Source organism: Rhinolophus sinicus, linkage group LG03 (genome assembly GCF_036562045.2).
Source record: "Rhinolophus sinicus isolate RSC01 linkage group LG03, ASM3656204v1, whole genome shotgun sequence".
Classification (NCBI taxonomy): Eukaryota; Metazoa; Chordata; class Mammalia; order Chiroptera; family Rhinolophidae; genus Rhinolophus; species Rhinolophus sinicus.
The window spans coordinates 43742960-43769426 of NC_133753.1; the positions used below are offsets into that span (position 1 = coordinate 43742960).

Sequence of the window (26467 nt, forward strand, 5' to 3'; positions counted from 1 at the left end):
GTATTTTTCCAATTCAGCAAATGCTTCTTCATCAAATGTTAAAAACACAAAAGCTTCCTGCCCATGTTGTATGCTGCTTCCATTTGAAAACTACAGTGCCCTACATATTACATGTTAAGGGGCCGTCAATTTTGATTGATTGTTTGGGGAGGGATGAATTTGATATTTTTTTTGCACCTCTCTCAGATGTACATGTATTTTTCCTCTGTTTCTGACAACAAGAAATAGAGCTGTTTAATAACAATAAGATGTGAGTAATAATTACAAAACACATCAGTTGCTTTAATTTTGTGTATTTCAGGTATACTCAAATTTATTGTTATTTTCCTAGAAAAATATATCTAACCCGTAATAAAGGGTTTTTATTTGTTTTCCTAAAATACATTAAAATCAAGATTCCAAATCTTCTTTCTTTAAAATGGAAATTATCTTTTTGAACAAAACAACAGTCACATACACTTGATACCTGATCCTTGAGGGACTATTAATACTTCCTAAGACATTTCAGAGTATTTCCACTGACATACCCAGTACATTCATAAACTTCATTTAATAAGAAAGTGACTAACCAAGAAATTAGAAACTAGCATCAACGCTTATCTCTTACCTTAACATTTGCATCATTCCTCAACTGACTTCTCAAACCTTTATGATTAAAAACCTAAACAGTATTAAAAAACCTAGTAACCACATATTTCCTAAAATTCTGGAGTCAGAAGTTACAATAAAGCCAGTAAATTTTCATACGTGTTAACATATCTTTTAACAACAGAGAGGACTTCGCCATGAGCTGGGAGTTATCATCTAAGGCAACTGTCCTACTTGGAATGAGAAGAACATCTGATGTTAGAGGAGAATAGTTTTTTCCTGTCTTTCTCATTTGTTTAGTCTAGAGATTCTTTTTAACATGGGGCCTGCCACAGAATCTAAGGTCTGAGAGCCTCTAACCAACTAGGTAGACCAACTAGGTAGACTGTACAAGTTTGCATAGTCTCACTTACATATATCTGATGTAGATAAGTAAGCAAAAAACTACCAAAACTAAAAATAATTGTACAAAAACATGCAAAAATACTAGGGAGACTGAGTCTCATAGTTTAAAAAATTTTAATTTGGTTTGGAAGAATTTTATTTAACAATTTATTGGCGCCTAATAGGTTCTGTGCTCGAACTACATGTGACACTCACATTTCATTTATTTTCTCCTTTCAAATATCTTCTTCCTACATTACACTCTTTCCCATACTCGTACCGACCCGCCCAAACTATCCCCATGCACAGTCCACTAATGTTTTAACTTATATGCCCTTTTACTTTAAGCAAATTATAATTTAAACAAAATTCTTACAAAGGGCGTATTAACCACTTACAAGCTGTGTGACTCTGAAGTTACTTAACCTCTCTGAACCTCGATATTCTCATCTATACAATGAAAGCAACAGTAGCAAACTAGGCCAAACTACTGGGAGAATTAGAAATGATAGCATTGAAAGCAGTATTGGTGCCTGAACAGAGCAGATGTCTAAAAATGGTTGTTATCATCATGGAAGGGAACACAATGGTATGGACAGTGATGGTACAGGGACTGTTCTCAAAAGAAAACAAACAAAACTTGAAAGGATTTTTGAGGAAAAGAAGTAAAAAAACAAAGGCCCACAGCATGGGCACTATAATTTTCCAGGATACTACATTAGGATTTGCTACAACAGAGTTATGATGTCATTAAGTAGGGAAACAACGAATGGAAATTTTTAGCTGGTGAATAAATATTCCTTGGGGAACAATTTTGACACTTGACCAAATTCTCCAGTCATTGAAAATATTAAGAAACAATTTTCATCCTTGTTATTGGCCTAATACACAGAAATAGCAACATCTCTTTTTCCTTTTCTTTTTTTTCTGTTTTAGTTTTCAGTTTTCGGGTGCAACAGAATTAATCGTAATCCTTGTTTCAGACACACTATCAATGGCTCGATTTTATTTGCTTAGCTCTTTAATAAGTTATTATTACAACGTACTGAGCACTCCCAATCCCATTGCCTAAATTACTTTTGAACCCAGATCTTCTCGTGGGCTGGCCGAGCCAGTGCCTTTGGAGACTCTATCAGTACAAATAATAGTCTACTAGTTAATTGAGCCATTCAAACTTCAGAGAGTTACAAGTAATGAAAGTCTAGAATGTTTAATTGGAAAACCCATACCATGATTATTTGTACAGTATCTGTTAACAAAGGTAACTTTAAATTTGAATTATTTCAATTATTTCTAGAAGAGTTACGTAGATAATTTCCTTATCTGTTCCATCAGATAGAAAACATGGATTTCAACTGGGGCAGTGTATAACGAGTGAAAGACTTAATGGTTTATACTAAACTGTTTTTTCTTCCACTATTCAAATTTTGAGGGACTGTTTCTACACAGTTGAATAATCATATTTGACATAAGGCTAGTAGTGCCAAACCTAAAAGAGGAAAAGCAAATTATTTGACCAGATGATTCACCAAGACTTATACTCATCAGATTATATTTTTTGGAGACTTAACGATTACATTCCCATATATGAGGACTTTCCATTGTTTAGAAAATGTCACCCCAAAAAACCAAGCACCAAACATTCTACGAAAATGTCTCTACTAAAACCCCTTAGTAAACCTTAGCTTCTGTATTAGCTGAAAGCTTTCTCAACAGCAACTTGAGCCACAATTTATAAATATCCGAAATTAAAATCATTCATTTGTCTTGATTTAGAAACCATGTGGATCCCCCAAGAGTTCTTTAAGCGAATGTAAGCATGTACTTCAAAAACAAAAACAATCTAGTTAGTTTAATTTACTCTAGTAAATTAGATATTTTATCTGCCATAACTATAATATAGTCTGCAATCCCCACGATAATGAATACTTCTTTTGTTTTTTCAAATTAAGAGCTAAACATCATGTTATGTGCATTTAAACCTTTGGAAAACATAACTGTTGATGAAACAGTTTACTGAAATAATCATTGTTGATTAGAATTTGTTCAACATTACCTCTTGGAAATATCTGCAGAGGCTCTATTAACTGTCCATTTACTTGCTGTTCCATTACTGTGGAATAATACTGCAAAGAGATTATAGAAAGAGATTACTCAGTAATGTATGCATACTGGTACAGATACTTATGAGTTGTTTAATTCATAGTACTTTTGTAAATTGCTGGTATATACATTATCAGCCTCGAGAATACTTTTTCTCTATTTACACATTAAAATGACAGTGACTACTCAGGATTGAAAGTCCAGTACAGTGCTATCCTCCACACTGCCATTTATCTTTAAAAGTAGAACTGTTGGAGCCGGCCCGGTGGCTCAGGTGGTTAGAGCTCCATGCTCCTAACTCAGAAGGCTGCTGGTTTGATCCCCACATGGGCCAGTGGGCTCTCAACCACAAGGTTGCCAGTTCAATTCCTCGAGTCCCGCAAGGGATAGTGGGCAGCGCCCCCTGCAACTAAGATTGAACACGGCACCTTGAGCTGAGCTGCCGCTGAGCTCCTGGATGGCTCAGTTGGTTGGAGCGTGTCCTCTCAACTACACGGTTGCCGGTTCGACTCCCACAAGGGATGGTGGCTGTGCCCCCTGCAACTAGTAACAGCAACTGGATCTGGAACTGAGCTGCGCCCTGCCCACAACTAAGACTGAAAGGACAACAACGACTTGGCTAAAAGGCCTGGAACTACACACTGTTCCCCAATAAAATCCTGTACCCCTTCCCCAATTAAAAAAAAAAAAAAAAGTGAAGAGACAACCCATAGAAGGGGGGAAAAAAAAAGTAGAACTGTTGATTAAGACTTTAGATTAGTATTTGACCTCTAGAAATATTTTGAAAATGGTTATGTATTAAAAACAACACAAGGCATTTTAGCAGAAATGTCTCCAATTGCCTTTAGTTCTTTTCCCCTGGATTTGGCAGAGCACAACGAAGATGCCTCACCTCTATGCCAGTTAGTCAAGCAAACATCATTCCTCTTTGCATAGAAAACGCAGAAATAATGGAAATCTAAATCATAGAGACTGTGGAATGAACACATAAGATATGATCCATCCAAAGATGACAGGATTAATAGGATAAAAAGGCAGCCCAGTTTCAAGCAAACACATCTTTTATGCTTTAGTATTATAAACGTTTTAATATAGATCAAATTTCACTTTAAAATTCTGGGTGGGCACAAAAAATAAAGCTCTAAGTAAAAAAGCTTTCACACTTCTTCAGAAACACAAATTCATTCAGTAGGTTGTATTATATAGTCTGATTCCCTTTTTCCTTAATATGCTAATTATGAGTCTATGTCCACCTAACTTGGAGATGGATTCTATTGCCCTCACTTAACAAAGTGATGTTCTTGGTGGCAAAATACCAACGATGAAAACTGTTGATTCTGTGTTTTGAGTGGCAGAACTCCACAGAGCAGAACTCCACTTCAATCTATGCTGTTTATGTATTTAAAACACATTATATACCACATTTTCAGGAAATTCTTCCTTGATAACCATTGCTTGCTGACATTCTTAAGAAGTTTCTATTTAGAAGATAGAGACACATATCTTCTTGTTTTTATGCATATTAAAATCATTACGAGATCAAGGTTTTCTTTTTCCTTAGACATAAAGGGAGCTACAGAATTCTGCCTCATCTTGGGAATCACAAGTTACCAAGTTTGAAGCTCTAGCCCCAAACACAAAGTGCAAGCTATGGGCTGACAGAAGTGTACCCTGCTCTCCAAGAGCTTTCACACTGGAAAGAAAACCGATCCTCTCCTTCTATGTACATGACAACTTATATACACACAGCATCAACACGTATGACACATTCTCTGCAATACATACTAAGGCAAATGTCTTTCAGGAGACTATATTCCTTAAAACCACAGAAATCTAGTGCTCGCCATTACTCAAACACTGATGACAAGTAAATGAAATATCAATCATGTAGGCTGTCAACCTTTTGGGACAGCAATAACTGTTAACAAGTAGTCTGGAAAAATTGTCCGAAAATGACCTGTCCTCGGCACACAAGTATTTGAGGTTTCCATGGAAAATTAAGATGCCAGTGGCTATTTGGAACATTGCTCAGGTATTCTTTTTAATGGGAAATTTGCCGGTTATTGATCCACAGCATGTACCCCCTTGCTTCTGGAAGGCTGCAAGCAACTTTCCAATCAGTGGCTGTCAAAAAAATTACTGCCTTTTTACACTGATACAAGACAACAGCAGTGGTGGCGTTCTCCTATAGTTAATGCTTTTCTTTAATTAACCACTGTGTACAATAGGTTAGTAATTTCAATTACTATTTCACAGTCGTAGAAATCAAAACAAATAAAATATCCTTATGCTTTATCTAACAAATTAATTATAGAGTTGTCTGAAACTGGTGCTTGGGGTGAAGTTCAAAAACAAATAACCTCAAATGTAAAGGGTCAGAACAGGTGCAATGCATTTTTTCCTACTATAAAACCTTACATGCATGAAATTGACCTGTTTTCCAACTTTATTTATTTACCTCACAAAATAAAATAAAAAAATGGTTTCCCTTTCATTTCAGATCTGTGCCAAGTCAACTGGTAAACTATATATACTTTTATAATCATTGTAAAAAATTTGTAGCAATCTATAGTATCTGTTTGTACCACGATTAACACAGCCACAATAGTAATGATATTAAGTATGCCACTTGCCAGTTTTTCGAAAGCAAGTAGTCAGGATTTGGCTTTTGTTTTCTACAATTCTTCTAAACCCAGGGAACATTTTCTCCTGAAATACTGGGTTTAATCTATGTTTATATTAACAGGGAATCTGTGTTCCACACAGCAAAGTAATTCAGCATCAAGGATAAACTATAAAGGGCGGTAATTAAACCCCTAGTGCGGGCCCACTCCAGGCAACTGACCTCTGAGGAACAGGCCAGGTGAGGGCCAGGGGGCCACCACTAGGCACAGGCCTAGGAGCTTAGGCCACTGCTTACATGGCATCCCCTAAGGGACAAGAATAAGACACAGGGACATGCATATCTCTTCTGGCACAGAGCAGTCCTGAATGGCCATAAGACCGATGCTGCAGAGTGAGAGGAACGAGGCACTGGGAGGATTCAAGGCCTCAAACCCAGGAGTCTCAGTACTGGGCATTTCCTAGCACAGGACCTCAGTGAGGAACCACTGCACCTCAGTTTACTCATCTGTGAAATGAAGAGGGTATCTACCCATATGATTAATGAGAGACTCACATGAGAAAATGTAAGATAGCACTTAAGCTGCAAAGCAAGTTGTTTTCAGATCTTGATCTAAGTGTTGTTATATTCTCCGTTTAAAGGATTCTTTCCAATTTTGTTCCAAATCATGATAAAATAAACAATGACAAAGACTTCTACTAGACAAAAACAAAATAAAAAAATAAACAACCAAACAAATAAACAAAAGCCCAAATCCTGTATACCAAAATACTTAACACAGTTTGGACAGAAAAGTAACAAAGTAACTACTGTAACATTAATGATGCCATCATTTGAAGTTATCCAAATAACTTCCTGAGCTTAATCTCTATGATCCTATCCTGGCTTTCATCATCCCTACCACAAAAGCCCTGCACATAGTAGGTGTCAGATAAATACGTATTGATTGAAATGGGGTTCAATCCTGATTCTGCCACTTACTAATTTGTGTAGTGTCCAGGCAATCATTCGACCTCACTGAACCTTAGTTTCCTCCAAATGAGGGTAAACTACACAGGGTTAATGTGAGGCTCAAAATTAAACTGCAGCAATAGAATTAGTGAAGGTATTTTGTAAACTGTAATGCATTAGTAGTTGAAAAATTAAAAAGTGAATCTTCTAATATTGAAATAATATTAAGCATCGCACTTATTCAGTAGAAGTGTCCCAGCATTTAAAAATACCAAAATAGTTATGTGTAAAAAGTACAAAATGTTGCACTCAAACTGAACACATCAGCAGCAGTTATAAAATGTATTCTCTGCTGGTCTCCCTTGCAGAATCAGTTACATGCAGTAATTGCAGCAATAATCAATAAGCTAACTGAGTAAAAGATTAATCAGTTTTGTGATTGCTAATGGAATCTCCAGTACCAGACTCAGATTAGTTTAAGGGTCCCTCTGAGATGTTCTTCAAAATCCTTAAACAATTTTAATAAGGATGTGACAAAGTTTAGCATAGTTATCCAAAGATCTAATTAATTTGAAACAGAGGGCCAGATTCAACAAGGGGATTGCAAGTACAATTTTTGGCTTTGTTTTGTTTGCAAGTTTATCACACAGTGTCCTATTTGTTATGAAGCTAATTCTAATTCTAACAGCACAATTCAATCAATAATTACATTTTTTTCTTCATGGAAATCTGCCATATGAAAAACTTGAGTTCCAAAACAGCACAGTTTAATTTTACACAGCACAAGTTCTCTATTAAATAGAAAGAGAGGGGAGAGACAGAGACAAAGAAAGCGAGATACAAAGCAACGCACAGATACGTCTATCACTCATTGAATACCTACTGTGTGTTAGGCTCAGTACTATGTATTTATGTTTATTCATTTAATTTCTTACAACCCTATCCTATTCTGTAAGTACCATCACCCCTATTTCACAGGAAGCAAACAGTTTATCAGTAAATCAAGAAAAATACTTCTTTCATTCCAGTCCATGCACTTAGAAGATAAAATGTATGTTTATTATTTAAGAGTCAAAAGGTAAGTTATTTCATCTTCCTCATAGCCCAAACATTTAACTACATAAACCGGGCTACTGGGTAGACTGCTGAACTGGTGGAGGTTGGCTTCCTCATTCACACCGTGTGTGGGTTCGGCCTCCTCACCTGATCTTTCAGAGCCCAGGGAGGCACAAGGCAGCAGGGTGCAGGCAAAGATTCCTGCGCTGACAGTGACCTCTCCCTTTTTCTCTAGTGACCCCCTCTGGTTTTCCTCCTACCTCTCTAACCACTCTACGCAGTTCCTCCTGGAAGTGGTCCTTTCCCCACCCCTCCTTTAAATGACAGAGTTCCCCCATGGTTTTTCATCAACCTCTCTTCTTATTTTATACTCTCCTTGAGTTAACTTCAGCCACTTCAAAGGTTTCAATTACCAGAGGAGTCATTGAGACTAATTAGGAGCTGATGAATCACAAATCTTTATTTCCAGCCCAGATTTCTCTCCTAAGATTTGGAACATACCCAACTGGTTGTCCACAGGCTCCTCAAATTCAACAGGTCCCTACCTCTCCCACCCCTCCCTCATGCCCTAGACTCTTCTGCCACCTGGGTTCACTATCTCAGTGAGTGACATCACCATGCCCTAGTTCCCCAAACCAGGTATCTGGAAGTAATGCAGAGCATCTCTCTTTCCTTTTTCTCCACGCTCCATCAATCACGTCTTATTAACTCTTCTGCATCTTCCCCACTTCTCAAGTCACTCAAGCTAGGGCCCTCCAGGATCTAGCCCACCTTCCCTCTGGACCTCATCTGACACCTTCGCCCGCCCTCTGTCCCCACCCCTGCCACAGCACGCTGACTCCCAGGTAGCTCCTCCTGAATACACCAGGCATCTTTCTACCTGAGCCTTTACAATCCGCTCCTCTCTGCCCCAAACACGCTTTCCCCTAGCTTGCTCCACCTCGACACCACCCTCTTCGGGAAGCCTCCTCTGTCCCCAGAGCTGGGTCGGGTGATCCTCTGTGCTCACAGAGCCCTCACACTTAAGCCCATTATAGCATTTATCACTGTGCCTGGTAATTAGCAGTTTTTCTTCTTCCACACTGAACACTTCCGTTTTTTGTTACTCTCCCTGCCTAGACCATGAGGTCCTTGAGGGAATGAACTGTTATGTTCACCGCACATCTACCACCTGGCACAGCACTTGGCCAGGTAGGTGCTATCCCATAAATACTTAGTGTATGAAAAACTGGCCGTATGAATAAGTGAACAAATCAGTGAGTGCGTGATCTCAGGTCCTGGTTCTACATTTACTAGCTGTGCGACTTTGAGAAAGACATGCAATTTGTTTGTGCCTTACTATCCTCACCTGTAAAAACCTGCCTTGCCTTGTTCACTTCACAAAGGTGTCAGCAAGATCAAAATCAAAGGAGGTGGTATATGGGAAATCTTCTTATAAAGTACTTCAAAAAAATCTTGAAATAGGGCACAGTACTATGAATCTCCCAGTTCCAAACAACAATACATAAAAGAAAATGTGTGTAACAATAGGGTGACACAGAAACCACTAAACAAAATCACTGAAACTTTTAGACCAAATACAGAGGTAGAACTTAACTAAAACTGGTTTTATCAAGGCTGAGTTAGTATCCCCTCCCCTTCCTTCAATTACTACTACATTCAGTACTATAAACAGTAGGTAAAAGAGTATTATAAGAAACATTGTTTCTCTTTTGGACATTTATCAAGAAGAGGGACTATATCTTTTATTACCTCTTAATGCAGAGGTATTAACCTGGGGTCTCTATGTGCCTTAGGAGATCCCTGAAGTTCCTGAAATTATATGCAAACTGTCTTACTGTGTGAATTTTCTGGGAAAATAAACAACTTTCTCAGATTTTTCAAAAAGGGCTGTGCCCCTCAAAACCTAAGAAGCTACTGCCATACAATGGCTAGCACTGTACCTCACAAATGTTTCAGGGAAGGAGGCAGATAGCAACTAATATGGACACAGTAACTATTCTTATTAGTCTACCTTCTAACTTACTCAGTGGCAAGTCTTACATATCAAACCACGTTTATTTCTTCTTCTTCTTCTATACATTTATAACAGGACAGTTTCCTAAATCTCTCCTTAGCATATCTTCTAACAGACAACATAATTAGTGCAGTATTTCAACTTACAAGGAATAGCATGCTTGGTTTTTTTCCTACTAATGATAAAATTTTCAAATTCCTGTTTTGTCAATACTGCAAGCATACCCCATTATATGTAGCTCAGTCAGTAATTACAGCAATAATCAATAAACTAACCAGCTATTTGCAGTCCATAGTTAATTTATTAGTTTTCCCAGTGAAAAACCCAATAATCTTAACTCTGTCAAACAACTACAAATTCAATTACAACACTACTCAGATGTGTCATCCGTTATACCTTCTTTCAATTATTTCCTATACTTTACATGAAGAAGGTTTCCCTCTGTGACACAGACCTCTTAGGAAGAACACAACTGCTCTAGCAGTCAAAAGTAACATATGAAGCCAACCTACTTTGAATACCAAATTAACAGCCACATTTACTTACCTGGCTTCAGGGTCCCCCGATGCCCACTCACCTCACTGACCCTCCCCTGAGGTGACTACAATGTGTAGTGCCCTTCCTTATATGACTCTAGAACAAGAGTCCACATATGGTCATAGATTGATCAGATGATGAGAAACAAAAGCACTAATGAAAAGTTTTCCAGGGAAAGATCAACAGAGAACAACTCTGAGGCCTGTTTATAGACCAATATTATTGGATAGATGTGTTTATTAATGATTTGGAAGTGAAAAAGACAGTAAGTTGGCCAAGTTGAATGATAACCCTATTCATTTTGGATAGTAAAACTGTAAAGGAAGTTAGAGAGCTCCAGATGGTCTTAACAGAGGTTTGGGCAACCAACAGCAGAGGAAATTCAACTTGGTCAAGTATAAGGTAATGTGCGTTGGCAGGAGTTTAAATTTGTATTCCGATGGGTCCAAAACTTGTAGGATCCTCTCAGCTGAAGCTTTCAGTCACCACTATCAGTAGCTTGAGGCAGTGACTACCCTAACCTTTCACCTGATTTCCAGGCTGCAGCGATGGTATTACTTCTAAAGTAGGAGAAGTTTAAATAGCAGCTTCAGGGAACCTGCCACTTAAATAAAACAGGCCCATCAGCCCATGCAGACAGCAGGCCAAACGGGACATTACCTTACAAATAGACCGCTTTATTTAGCCAGTCCCGATAGTACTTTGATAAGAGATCTGGCCTACTGCTCAAACGCTATTAAAAAATAAATAAATAAAACAAGTGTTGGCACGGATGTGGAGAAAAGGAACACTTGTGTGCTGTTTGTGGGATTGTAAATTGATGCAGCCACTATGGAAAACAGGATGGAGGTTCTTCAAAAAATTAAAAATAGAGCTACCATATGACCTAGCAATGCCACTTCTGGATATTTATCCAAAAAAAACAAAACCACGAACTTGAAAGATATATATACCACTATGGTCACTGCAGCATTATTTACAATAGCCAAGATATGGAAGCAACTTAGGTGTCCATTGATAGATGGATGAATAAATGTCACACACACATACACGCACACACACACATACACACACACACACGAATATTACTCAGCCATAAAAAAGAATGAAATCTTGCGACAACATGGAGAGACTTAGAGGGTATTATGCTAAATGAACTTAAGTCAGACAGAGAAAGACAAATACCGTATGGTTTCATTTATATGTGGAATCTAAAAAAAACAGAATGAAAAAACAAAACAAAACTGAAACAGACTCACAGATACAGAGAACAACCTGATGACTGCCAGAAGGGAGTGGGTGTTGGAATTAGAAAAAAGGTGAAGGGGTTTAAGAGGTATAAACCTCCAGTTATAAAATATATGTCATAGGAATGTAATGTACAACACAAGGAATATAGTCAATAATGTCGTAACTCTGTATGTTGACAGATAGTTACTAGACTTATGGTGGTGATAGCATCATGAGGTGTATAGATGTCGAACGACTATGTTGTACACCTGAAACCAACAATAATATTGTATGTTGACTATACTTTAATAATAAATAAATAAATGGCAGTGGGAAATAAGGAACACATATATAATAAAAAAACATATATTTAGAGAGAAACACCTTATTTTGAAATTTTCAATTACCTTGATTTACACCTTTTTGGTTGATAACTTACTGAATTCCTCTAACTTTATAGTAGCAAACATATTCACCTTTCAGGTATGTGTAGAAACTACTCCGTTGTTTCCAGTGAAACTGGCCCTTACAGCACAGAGGTTCATTTGGAGCTGCCAACAAGGGCCTAACGGCAATGCCACTCACGGCCAGCGGTCCATCGTTTCCTTTGAAGAGAAGCTCCCAGACGTAGCTCCCAAAGGGCTCACTGATGTACAACATGGTTCTGCCCCCTCGTCCTAGCTGTCATGACACAGGACCCAAGAAGAGCCAAACTACAGGCTACACTGAGGCCTCCACAGAGATGGAGCTGAACTGGGAACACAGCCACATTCATGAGAAAATACAGGTGGGCGAAAGCCTCTGTGCCAATGGCCCCCAGCGTGCCCTGCCCTGATGCCACCCTGGCTGAGGCCTGCTGTGCTCACTTTTTCTTCTGCTACCATGAGCCACATAACAAGCCCCTTGTTGTCATGTAAATTTGAGTATGCTTCTGTTCCTTGCCAACAAAGGTGCCCCAAGATAGTTCACAACAGGGGCCAAATAAAGGACTAATACGTTTTTATCACTATTTCAAGGTCATCCAAATGTCCCAGACAAAATAGACAAGGTAGTTAAAATAATCTGCCTCTGAACAAAATGCTTTATTCATTGACTAGAATGAGAAAAGAAAAACTTTATTTACAGCTTAGAGCATGTTACCATTTGAGTAAAAAAATGGAATAATTTCCAAAACAATTTATTTCATTCAGTTTCTCACTCTTTTTACCATTTCTCCACCCTGACAGGAGAATATACTGTATTATCAGTTGTTTGGATGAATTGAATTGAATTAGGAGACTAACCGCTCATTGAAGACTGAGCTGATTTCAACTGAGCTGATTTTCCACAAAGTATGTTCCAAGTAGGACTTATTAATATGGAGAATATTTAAAAGCACCATGTGGAAAATGAACTTTCAATCTCTTTGCTCTCTGAAGGAAACTTCCTAACAGCAAAGGCCCTGAGGCTGTTAAATGTTCAACTCCTAACTGGGCAAGAAATTTTGTGGTAAAACTCAGCTTTACAGCTAAGGACAAAAATCTTTAAAACTTCAAAAGCCCACAGAGTATTTTTTTTTATATTCAATGATTTTAACATTACCTCAACAGATGCCAAAACAAAAACATCACTTAAAACCACCAGGAGTGAAGGGACAGGGAGTCAAAGACCTGGGTCTGTGTCAGGCCTTCCCACTCATTAGCAATGACCTCCAATTGAATCTGGTTTCATCGGGCCTCAGTTTCCTTCTCTGCAAAATGAAACAGTTGGACAGGACCTCTAAGCCTCCCTTCCAACTCCACTTCAGTAACTATGATTTTAGAGGCCCTCTCTAAGTTATGCATTCCAGGATAAAGCTAACCATATTCCAATTTAGAAGGTGCTAGAGGTCAAAAGGTATTTTTCCTCATGGTATCCATGTCTAACAAGGTCCACTATGGTCAAGTATACCAAAGGAATTACTTACACTCTACAAAAACACAAGGGCTCAGACACAACAGGAAAAGTCACAGTTCGATTCATGCCATACTTTTCTGGCAAGTGGGAAAAAATGGTATAAAGAGAGAGAAAGGACAATATGAAAAAAATTCTTCTTCTTACTGCTGTGCGGTACTCATACAAGCACCTCAGTATTGAGAGAGCCAGGTGTAATAAATCTTTTACCAGACACAGGATTTAGCAGAAACAAATATGAATCCACTTACAAAAGCAAGATGTACTGCTGAGTTTCTTAATGAAAGGCCAGCCAAAAGCAGAGGTTAAATTAAAATAACCCCCTCCTATAACTGGGTCTCAATGACAGATGAAGCTTATAATGAATCAATAAACAAGACCCAGCATTGCTGTTTGATGCTGTTTAAGGAAATGAAGCCAGAACTACCAGAAAACAAATACAAAAAGATGGAAGGAGAAAAGCAACACATTGTCTTCAGTCTTTCTAGAAAATGAGAGGGAAAACAAAGCAAAAAGATTTAAACTACATTAAGAGAATATTTAACAGGGTCCTTTAAATACTTAGCAATGATCAGGTATTTAGTTTTCAGAATATGTAGGTTGGTTGTATTTTTTTTCTAATAAAGCATTTCAAATTCTAATTAAAAAAATACTTTATAGAGGAATTAAAAAGATACAGTAGTGTCAGAGAAAAAGCCATGATCCCAGAAGTGGAATATTCTAACAACATAACTTACAAGAAACTATGCTATAAAAACAGATTGTTGATTAACACAAACTCATAACAAAACGCAGAGAGCTACACAATGGTGCTGTAATAACACTTGGCTGCTGAATTCTCTCAATACATTAAATATCTCCTTGGAGACCAAATTACTTTACATTTCTTAAAAAACAATTTATTATAGCTTTGTTTTCTTCTCATTATCTCTTAAAAATATATCTAATGAAGAAAAGAATGCAACTTCTAAATAACTTACATAAAATGGTACTAATGTGTGAGAACAGACTTTGGTTTAATATGTTGGTTATTATTTAACAGCACACAACAACCTATTGTCATGACAAATCCTTACCACAATGTGATATTCCATGTGTCACATGTATCAAAAACCACTGTATGCCATTATTATGGCACACATAAAATTAACAGCCTAAGGCTGCTAGCAATTTAAATAATTGATAAGTTTTCAATTAAAAAGGCAACATTTTCAGGTCTAATACAAAAATCTATTTAAATTACTGATAAAAACTTATGCTTCTGTTGGCCCAAAGCCAGAAAATGCTTGCAACCAAGTGATTAAAGGAAAAAAAGTAATTCTGCAAGTTACAATTTAGACATTGCAAAATTTGTTATAACTTTATGCAGAAATCCAGGCTGTTTATTCATTTAACCTTTGTAATCAATGGAAAAATATAAAGAATTTATGCTAAAAGTCTCTCTAGTTTTGCTTTCTCTATATGGTTTTAAAAGAAATACTATGGTGACTGCAAGTTTATTGAATTCCACATGAAAAAACTAAGCTGTTTCTTAAAGTAAACATGTGGTCAGTCATCTGTCAGTATCTTCCTATGTCAGCACCTAAACCCAGGAATCAAAAATTTTCAGAGCTAAACTGAGCCTAAAAAATAAAAAAAAACAATGAAGACTTTGGATAGCAGGTTGGCAACTAAGGAGTATCAACCAAAATCTATTATGAAATTAGGTTCAAAGGGTTCTCTTCATGGAAAAACTGGAACACAAAGGAATTTCAACCATGAGAACCCAGACAGATCAAAATGACAGCCAACCAATCTTGTTTGTGCTTTTAAAGAGACTCCTGTACTCTCTACTTTTCAAATGTTTATTCAGAACCTGACTCTACATAAACAAAGGGTGTGCAATGGTAGGGGCTACTGCAACAAATAAGAGGAAATGGAAATACATTTATGTTTTAAATAACTTAAGACTTACCTCTCACAGGGATATTTTCATTTTTAAATATTTTGCTCAAGCACTCAGAATCAGAAAAAGGGAGCTCTACCTGAAGTTAAAATTCCTTGGGGGCCTCAGGCTCCCATCTCTAAATATTTGTTCAGTGAATTAATGAGAAAATCTGGACCCAATCAGCCTGACCACAGTGCACGGACCACTGCCATCATAAAAAAAGTTTTCAACATCCATAGCAAATTACTAAAAATGAGCATAATGTAGTGAGTTTTTACATTAAAATTAAATTTACTCACTTTAATGGTCATCTTTACTTTTGAGATTTTGTACTGCCCAATATTTTATTCTTTAAATGACTCCCACTATTTTCTTTATTAATAAAATAATGGTTAATAGATAATTTTATTAGTTTATGTATTAATTTTTTATTTGGCAAAATTAAAATGTTATCACGCCTATGTCTGTCCTCCAATCTAAAAATGGAAAATTGATTAGTTTAAGAAATCCACATATTTAGGGATCAATGAGCTACATGATTTCAGACTAAAAAGTGTCTCTCAAGAAATGTCAGGAACTTTTAAGTTTAAAGACGATTACATAACTCTAATATTTTCCTATAACACAAAAATAAACACTACATTTGAGAAAATAAGCACAAATCATAAGGAATATATGCTACAGATATCTCAACTAGGGTATTATATAAACACAAATCATTCAAAATTTAATAGTGGTGATGACACAGGAAGATCTCAATATAATGTGCAAGGAGGTGGATAGGAGAGAAACAGTGTAAAACACTAAAGGAGCATGGGCGCTGGCACAAGGAGAAACTGAACTTAAATTCCATATTTACATTCATACCAGCTCTAAGACCCTGGGCCTGTCTCTTAACCACAGCTTCCTCATCTAAAAATTAGCAACGACAATATCTACCTCATAGAGGGATTACTAAAATAAAAGGGAATTAAATATTATAAGCATCTACTATATAGAGTAGCAACTTAAAAAATAGAATGATTATTATTATTACGATCACATCCAGTAACATTCTTAAAAGGCACAATTTGTCCGATCTTCCCAAAAGTACATTTTTGAAAACACACCTTTGTGTGTGGTTGTGTCACAGACATAATGAAAGTACACTGATGTCAGTAATGTACTCTCTGCAATGGATATGTGTGAAAATACTTAGAACCAATCTCTGTGTGTGTTTTCTAAAAATAAGCGTGTCACATTCTCAGGAGAGTTAGCCAATCTATCAATTCTAGTGCTAGACCTTCCAGCAGACCAGCCTAGTCTGCCTTTCAAGGTGCTGATGAGCCCTGCTCTAAATTCTCAGTGCACAAAGACTCTCAAATAAGTTAATGGGAAGTCAATGGGAAATTGACTTTTCCTACTCTGTGCAGCTCTGAATGCAACGCTCTGTTAATCATGCCATCCTTCTTGTTCTCTTTCCTCCTACCCTAAATTAAAACTATTGGCGGAAACCCATACAGATATTTTACAGTTTTCATTACAATGAAACAATATCCTGGGTTGAAGTTGAGGTCTATCAAAAACCTACACCCTAACTGTTGGCTAAAATTAGAGTCTCATGAAAAGCAAGGACCCTGAATCCAACATTTCCACTATAATACAACTTTGCATTTGTATAGAACTTTTAAGTTTTCAAAGGGCTCTCCTGTCTGTTCGCTCATTTGATCATCACAATGACCCTGGGCAGTAGAAAGGACAAGTATTATTATCCACAATTGACAGATGAGGCAACTCCAGCACAGAAAGGTTAAGTGATTTGCCTAAGGCCAGGAAGCCAGGGGAGAGCAGTGGTCTCCTCACTTCCAGTCCAATGCTCTCTCCAACAGGCCAGGAGAGAAGGTTTTATAAACAGACAACAAACCCCGATGAAATAAAAAACAAATAAGAGGAAATAAAACAAGGTAAGAAGAAAGCGCAAATCGGGGCTCAGGGAAGCTATCTTTGTCTCTTCATCATAGTTGACTTTTTCAAGCTTAGTACTAAATTTTTAGAAATGTACTCTTTTCTCTTTTTTATCTACATCAGTCCTGAGACAAATGTTAATGCAAATTTCCACTGAAATTGGAAACACAAAAGAAAAGTCCTTTCCGGAGATACTCAAATCACTTTGATTCAGTAAGTAACCCTGTAGTTCATCTTGGGATGGGGGCAAGGGGTTGGTTAGTGCGTAAAATAACTGAGAATACATCTTTAAATGGTGTATCCCTATTAAGCCTGCAGTTACATTATAACTATAGTCTGTTTTGAAGGGTGAAAGAGAGCTCTAGCTGAAAGTAGATTTTGAAAAATTTTTTAGAGCCCAGGGGTTCATTTTTAATGAGCCGTTACTTTAAGTACTGCATAAAAAATACAGGAAATTGATAGTCCATTTAGTCTGCACCATACCTAATGCAAAAGTCATTAAGATGCATTATTCTTAATGTTCATGATATGATTAGTAAGTGTCTTTTGAAAAGAATGCCCTTAACTTTCATGTAAGGAAATCTTTGAAAGCCTTCTATACTATATAGAAAAATGTTATGGTGACTGTGATTTACTTTTATATCTTCACTATGCCAAGAAACAGCATCCTCGACTACAGTCACATTTAAAACTAGTCCTCACTTGTAATATACTTACATATGACAGCATTGCCTTCATTTCTTCATCACTTCTCACTGTAATTCGATCACCGTCTTCATCCTCATCTGTTTAAAAAGCAACATAATGCAAGTGGTAAGATTTGTGTTCTTTACTGTACAAAACCCACATCAGTTGGGAATAATACAATTGGTTTTTTTTATTATACCATTTGATATCCAAATCCTCAACACCCTGTTTTAGGGGCTGTTGAGGTTTGTTGTATTGTTTTTGTTGTTGTTGTTGTTCAGAATACAAACAGAATTTCAATAAATAACTAAAAATTTTAGGGACAGCTGAAAATTTAAATATTGTTCATGACATGTATCTATGTTAAAGTAAGGATAAGCACCCTCTCCTTCTATTTCTCCATTCTTTCTCTCTTCCAGGCTACCCGTCATGTCACAATAGCATGATAAAAATGGCTAACATTTACTGGACACCATGATCTGTGCTTCATATCCAGTACCTCCTTAAAAACTGCTTAAAAACAATGATCCGATGATGTGGGTGGTGTGACTTTATTATTATTACTATTCCATTTTTACAGAAAAATTGGGAGCCTAGAGTAAGATTAACTTGCAAAGCAACTCTAACAATTCTCCCCATATCCCATCCTACCTAGTGTAGTTCTCTCTCTCTCTTCTGAAAAATTTCAATTTGTTTTGGGAACTCTAACTATAGTAAGCTGCAAATGGAGATTCATGCTATTCTGAAATAATCGTCTTAAAACTAGAGAACAATAAGGCTTCAAAAAGTACATAAACAGAATGTATACATTTGAATAAGTGTATCATCAAAGTCGCCACACCCAGTAACAATGTACTTATTTCAACTATGCTTCTGTTATTCAAAATAGTTGTGAAATCTCTCTTCACAAACTGATTTAAGAACCTGAAAATAGATCACGTGAAAATGTCATGTCATTTTTAATCCAAAATGGAATTGTCTGCCTGATCATTCACCTACAGGACCTGCCAGGCAGAACCCAGAAGGACGTTTGGCTATTTCTAAATATTCAGTTAGCTACTTCATCTTTCTAAACATAAAGATCTGGCAGCAGGAAAACAGTCTACGTGGTAGACTCTAAATTTAGTTGAAAGAAAAATGCCCCGAATACTTTGAGCAATAGTGTTGGAGGAAGTACACAAACTGCCAGGGGCCACCTGGAAGGGGCGGGCTCTCTCCTTTGGATGTCTCAGCTCTGGTGTGCTTATGAAACAATCAGTGGTGTTATTTCCTTTTTTGGTCACTCTTGGATATCTAAATGCTGATTTGATCAGATGCAGAGAACCTGATTCCAGGCCTGGAGAATAAGGATTTGTCATGAAGAGAATATGCTTACATGACATGCTCTGAAGACGCTTTCTGAAAATACAGCACAAATTCAGCTCAGTACATGGAGCTTTGCCCATCACACCTCAGCGGGCCCTCCCTCCTGCCCAGCTGCAGTTAGTTCTGAAGACATCCCCCTGCCCAGTGACCAAGCTATGGGAACTATAGGAGGGAGCTTGTGGTGTCTCCCAATTAGCCTATTTGGGAGCAAAATGTTACTCTTTTTTTCTCCTCAGTAGCCAATAGCAAAGGGACATCATGAGCCGGGCCGCTCAGTGATCAAACCAACAGCTCTCACTGGGGTTTTCTCTCCAAAACATTTGTTCCTCGGTCCTGGACCCTGGTTCACTCCCAAAGAGTTCCCCAACTCAACGTAAATCAGTACCATCAAGTCACACTTCTTAAATATCTATAGAGCCAGGAGCTGTCTAAAGTCACTACTAGTGTAACGTTACCAAGAGTTGCCTGTTTTCAGTGTGCAAGGCACACCGTGGTCAGTCTCAGTAACAAAGAAGGCCACTCCTAGGGATGCTACATACATAAAGGGTTACATAGGAACCTAGCACTTTCTTTTTAAATTTTAGTTACAGAATCTATAAAGCCAAATTGAGGGGGAAATGCCATTCTAGTTTTGGAAACAAGGAGTTTCTACATAGGTTCTAGAAACTAGTATTTTCAAAGTTAAGTAAAAGGTTTTCTTAAAAATATGGGAAACAAAGGGGAAAAACAGACATAGCATAAAGGAATAAAATGTTGCATATTAACACACATAAAAGCACTTTACATTTCTGTTTTAAAACCAAGTCAAATTCTCTGTTTTGATATGGGCTAAACAGATTTGTTCTTAATGAAGTCCCGAACTTGGTAAAATTTCCAGCCTGACCAAAGAGGGTTTTTGTAAATCTCATTTCTACACTCGAACCAGCTATTGAGATGGTGGTTGCAAAGGAACTGCTGATATTCAAATTTCAATATACACAAGACCTCAAAAGGTATTGTTCAGATGGAATGAGGAAGTACTTGGAGTTTAGTAAAACAGGTAAAATTTTTATAATTTGTAAAGAGAGGAAAAATTCCAGAAAAATAATTTAAATCACAGTCTCTCTAAAACTAGAATAATGACAACAAATAGAGTTCTCTAAGCTCTCAAAACCAGGGCTTGAACATTTAAGACTACTTAAAACAAAAGATTCTGGAATTTTATAATTCTATGAACTCTCTTAGGAATGATTTTAGCAAAGAACTGTGAGGGAAGTCAGCCACCAGAATAATTTCTTGTCTAAAAGTGCCATAAAAAGCAGCTATGAAACTCTACAAGGGTATTTTGCTTTAAGTGGACAGAAAACTAAGGCCAAAAGGCCAGAACAGCCAACCTAGTGGCAAAGTATTGAATGCTGTCCCATAGGGGTCTGACTCCAAGAGAAATATTTCAGATAAGTTGAAAGTCTAAGAAAGCCTGAAGATAAAATCTGGCTTATATGACACAATGAATAATAGTTCTTACAAATTAGTAAGAGACCCCATTTTATGTATGTATTGGTTTTCTTTACAAATTGCTCTTTGGGGGGACTGTCTGATTCACTCTAATAATTGTGACTAGTAGTTTTAATGAAGACACCTTTTAATGTCGAAGAGGAGACTGTGTTGGAAAAGTAATCACACCTATGAGAAGACCACAGGCAGCTCAAGAGCAAACCATTGGTTTTGAAGTTTAAAGACACTTCTCTCTAAAGACAATGAATTCCAAAGAAGACATACGATAGGTACATGAAAAGATACTCAACATCACTCCTTATGAGGGAATTGCAAATCAAAACCGCATTGATTTATCACCTCACACCTGTTAGAACGGGTATCACCAAAAAAGCAAGAGAAAACAAGTGTTAGTGGAGAAAAGGGAACCCTTGTGCACTATTGGTGGAAATGCAAACTGGTGCAGCCACTATGGAAAACAATATAGAGATTCCTCAAAAAAATTAAAAATAAAATTACCATATGATCCAGCAACCCCACTTCTGAGTATATATCCAAAGGAATTGAAATCAGGATCTTGTAGAGAATGGATACAGATGTTGGTGTTGGAGTGTGCGTGTGTGTAATATTATTCAGCCATGAAAAATAAACATCTTGCCATTTGCAATGACTTGGATGAAACTTGAGGACATTACGCTAAATGAAATGTCAGACATAGAAAAACAAATACGGTGTGATATCACTTATATGTGTAACCTAAAAAAGCCAAACTCAGAGAAACAGAGTAGAGTGGTGATTACCAGGGGCCGGGGAATGAGGAAAATGGAGAGGTATTTGTCAAAGGGCACAAACTTCCAAACTTCCAGTTATAAGTATAATGTGCAGCATGGTGAGTATAGCAAGTAACACGGTATTACATACTTGAATGTTGCTAAGAGAGTACATCTTAAATGTTATTACCACAAAGAAGAAAAGGCAATTATGTGACAAGATAGAGGTGTTAGCTAATGCTATGGTGGCCAACTCGTGCAACGCGTACGTGTATCAAGTCAGCTCCCTGTACATCTTAAACTCACACAATGTAACATGTCAATTATAGCTCAATAAAGCTTGGAAACAATAAAACAAAATAAAGACAGTGAATTGACAGGCATGAGAAGTTAATTAAGAGTAAGAAGTTTAAAGTAAGAATATACTTCTCTCTAAAGACAATGAATTCCAAAGAAGACATACATGAAATCTCTTAAATACCAAGCAATTTAGTATGATGGTAACTTAAAATACTTTTCTCAATAAAAAGTTGGACTCAGGGCGGCCAGATGGCTCAGTTGGTTAGAGCCGAGCTCTGAACAACAGGGTTGCCTGTTCGATTCCCACATGAGCAAGTGAGCTGCACCCTCCACAACTAGACTGAAGACAACGAGCTGCCACTGAGCTTCTGGAGGGGTGGCCGGATGGCTCAGTTGGTTAGAGCGCGAGCTCTCAACAACAAGGTTGCCGGTTCAATTCCCACATGAGATGGTGGGCTGTGCCCCCTACAACTAAAGATTGAAAACAGCGACTGGACTTGGAGCTGAGCTGCGCCCTCCACAACTAGATTGAAGGACAACAACTTGACACTGATGGGCCCTGCAGAAACACACTGTTCCCAATAGTCCCCAATAAAATGTACTAAAAAAAAAAAAAAAAGTTGGACTCACACAGCCCATCCAGCAAAGACTCTGGCTATTTGCCCATCGAACTGGATTAGCTATAAAAAGTACACTAACTGGAACTATAAATCATAAAAACTTACTAAAATGACACAGAGTTTCAAAAGTATAAATATGTTGGTGAAGAACACTAGAAAGTAGTGGTCCTAAGTAGAGAGAAGTAGAAAAAATAATTTGAACTCTTTTTGTCTTACACATGGAGGTTCTTTGCCATCTGACCAAAAAAACATTACTAGATATGACCAAGAGGGGGGAGGGGGTGCAACAGATCTGATACACTGGTTCACAATGAGAATTCCAGGCTTCTCTAGCTGCCTGGAGCATAGTAATATGATTTTCCAGCACATTAGGGAAGCAAAAGTAGAACCAGAAAGTCTATGTACTGGCTGGATTTTGTTAATGTCACTTAAAATGGAGGGAAAAAATCCTAGCAAGATACCAAATAGGGTGCAGCAGATGGTAAACAAATATTATGAAGCAATCTTCACAAAATCTGCAGTGTGTCACAAATATACAAAATGGCAGAGTTTGGGAAAAGAGAATCATAACAGGCCATATGTTGTTAGCGATTTTATTTGAGGCAACATGCAATCCAAAAGAGAAACCAAGAGCAGGAACATACAAGCCCAAGAGAGGAGCAGTGGCAGCGTCGGGTAAGGGCGGTCTGAATGGCCAGCACAGGGCCCAGCCAGTGAACAGCAGACGCCGGGGAGGACGAGCCAGACAGCACCCACTGAGGGGACAGGACTCGGGTGGGCTTTCAAGAGAAACGATCTGGCTTCTACAAAGAGTAACAGGAAGTTAGGGCGACGTATTATGTCATTTGTCACATTCCTTCAGTGCCAGGTGAGAGTCAATTAGAACTACAGCAAAGGCATTTTTCCAAGACAAGAGGGATGAAATGAAAACATAATTGTAGAGGTTACAAAGACATCCACAGGGAATTACTAGAACCATTGTTAAGTTTAGAGTCCTTCTCAGGTGTGGAATCTAAAGTCTGGACAGGATTAGAGGCCACAGTTTCTATAGCCAAATTTTCATATCCATGAGTTTTATTTGGCTCCATGCCTCCCACTTCCTGATTCCTATTTCACTTCTTTGCTCCCTTCTTCTTTCCAACAAATAGGTAAGTGCCTACCAGATAGCAGGCAATTTTCTGAGCAATGGGAGTACTAACAGTGGAAAAGGAAAAACAAAGTGCTCTCGTGGAGTTTACCTACACTTTAGTTGAGAGAGACTGAAGGAGATGAGGAAGTTTGGGCTGTACAGATATCTGGGGAAAGAATGTTCCAGGCAGAGGGAACAGCTCATGCAAAGGTCCTGAGGCAGAAGAATACCTGGCATGCTCGAGAGACTGAAAGAAAGCCAGAGTATCTGGAACAGAATGAAAAGGAAGGAGAGGAATAGATGAGTTTAGAGAAGAAATGGTGGAGCAGAGTTGGGGGCAAACAAGAAAATGCAGGGCATTTTAAGGACTCGGCTTTTACCCCCGAGTAAGATGGAAACCACTGGAGGGTTTTGAGTGTTATGATCTCACTTAACTTCTAAAAGGATCACTTGACTTTGGCTGCTGTATGGAGGCAAAAGCAGAAGTCGGGAGACCAGTTAGGAGACCACTGTCCTAGTTCAGGTGAGATATGATGGTGGCCTCAACCAAGCTGAGAGTTTAAGCAGTCATCACGTGCTGGATACATTTTAAAGACAGAGCTAGTAGAATCTGCTGATGGATGAGATTTAAAGAGCTTGTCCTTATTACTTTATTCCTTCAACCATCCACGCATTCCAAAAACACATTTTGAGCGTGCACTACCGTATGTGCCAGGTTCTATGCTGGGTTTCTGGGGATTCAAAAATGAGCAGTATTGTCTACTGCCTTCAAAGAACAACTAGCGTGGTGCTTGGGTAAAGGACTTAAACTTCTTAATTCTCATGCAAAATAGCAAGACTATATTGATAAGCAACTGCTCTCATAAGACTAAAAAAGATTTGGATTTTTTGTATCGATAATATTTGGAACCAAAATTCCAATAAATTAAAGCTCCCTTCAAATCGTCTCAAATTCAAAGATGCACAATTAACTCTTATCTGTTAAATAACTTTTAGACTCAGTGTAGGTCTACTGTGAACTACAATTTTTCATTAACCTACCTAGTTTTACTTAAAAGCAACCATTTATAGTTTACATTTACTATAAATAAAATGAACTTCATTTCCCCCATTATTTATGATTTCCATATATTTTATAATTTAGACTTTTCTCCAAAGCAAAAGGGGTTCCCACCCAACTATTCCTAATGATATTGCCTTTGCTATTTGGATATGACAACTATCTATCTCCTGCAAGTGTTTCTCCCAGAAATCAGCTCTAGTTGTTTTCTATAGTCTAAGAATTTACAACTTATATAAGTGCAATTTTGCTTTAAATGGTCATATGCCAAATTTAAAATGAGATATGATGTACTGGTTTTAAAACTTCTACCCAAAATAATCTTCCAGAAATTCATAAAACAACTGGAAAGTATTCTATTCAATGTGAAGTGAGTATAAAATGGTCATGGTTGAAGAAAGACATAGTCAAGACTTATCCTACAACCATCTTTTCTGAACCAAAACTCAGATGTATGGTGTGACAAGTATGAAGCTATTTATGACGGCTACCAACCAAAACATGTGAAGCCAGAGTGTCATGGAAAAGTGGTGCCACGTGGTACTCATAGGTAGAAGTCAGCATTTCTCTATACAGACTTAAAATGCATCTTTCAAGTCACCAGTAAGATCTTACTGTCCAGCAACCAGCACCAAGGTCATTTTATAGCAGTAACTTGTCTACAGAAAATTCAGGGAGAGCAACCCATGTAACAGATATGGGCAGGGAACTCATCAGTGAGCACAGTTGATTTTCATCACCTCATGTGCTTATTAATCTGTTAATGGAACTGAAAATCAGCAGGCGTCTTTGGGCCTATATGAATCTCAGACTCCTACAGCATATGTAGGGCCCACACATGCAAACATAAAAGATTTTTTATGGTTATAGAACTTAGCTTCATCTCAGAAGTGTTCTCACAAGGCAAATCATTCAATAACTGGTATGGGCGTAACTCTATCTGCTTGAGAAATAAAATTGGATCCCCATCTGACTCCTCCTTTCACCAAAATAAACTGAAGATGTACCAAAAAACAAACAAACAAACAAAAAACCTTTGTGATAAAAATGCACACTGTTTTACAAAAAGAAAAACACACACTAATACACACATGAACGTACGTTTGTGTGCGCTTAACCCCATTAAATCAGAAAAAACATATACAGATTGTTTTTTTCAATGTCTTGGAATGTGGAAGACCTTTCTAAGTATGACATAAAACCAGAAGTCACAAAGGAAAATATGATAAATCTGACCATGTAAAAAGTTTAAACTTCTCCATGGGAAAAAAGAGAAAAAAAAAGACCAAACCAGCTGAAAGGAAAGTAGTAAACTAAACGAAAATATTTGTAACATATAAGACAAAGGGCCAATTTTCTCAATATTGGAAAGCTTTAAATCTACTAGAAAAAGACAACCTAATAGAAAAATAAGCAAAGGTGACAAATAGTCCACAGAAATCAAATACAGAAGACCAAATACAAATGAAAAGATGATCAGGCTCATTTATAACTGAGGAAATAAAAAATAAAACAATAGTATAATAATCGTTACCACCTATCAAACTGACATTGACTAAATAGCTTGCTAATACCCAGAGTTGGTGAGGGTAGAGAGAAATGGTTATTCTCAAACATTGTAGGTGGGAGTGTAAACTGGCTCTACCTTTTGCAGACCAACACGGTAAGAGCTATTAATAAGTAAAATATGGGTACTCTTTGTCTCAGAGGTTCCAACTCCTAGGAATTTAGCCTAGAAATATCTTTCCACGATGTGGAAAGATATAAGACA

General features: G+C 37.5%; 1 protein-coding gene across 11 annotated transcripts in view; it reads right to left on the reverse strand.

Moving 5' to 3' along the window:
• Positions 1–26467, reverse strand: part of MAP2K5 (mitogen-activated protein kinase kinase 5) — a 228634-nt gene that overhangs the window by 191776 nt on the left and 10391 nt on the right. For all 11 annotated transcript variants that reach the window (XR_012494695.1, XR_002136832.2, XR_012494694.1 and 8 more), the window contains exons 3-4: positions 18010–18077; positions 3029–3098 (exon numbers count right to left, since the gene is read on the reverse strand). Coding sequence is in view for 8 of the 11 variants with exons in the window: in XM_019725621.2 (XP_019581180.1) it covers positions 3029–3098; positions 18010–18077 (138 nt within the window). In the remaining 3 variants the exon portion in view is untranslated. The remainder of the gene's footprint in view (positions 1–3028; positions 3099–18009; positions 18078–26467) is intronic.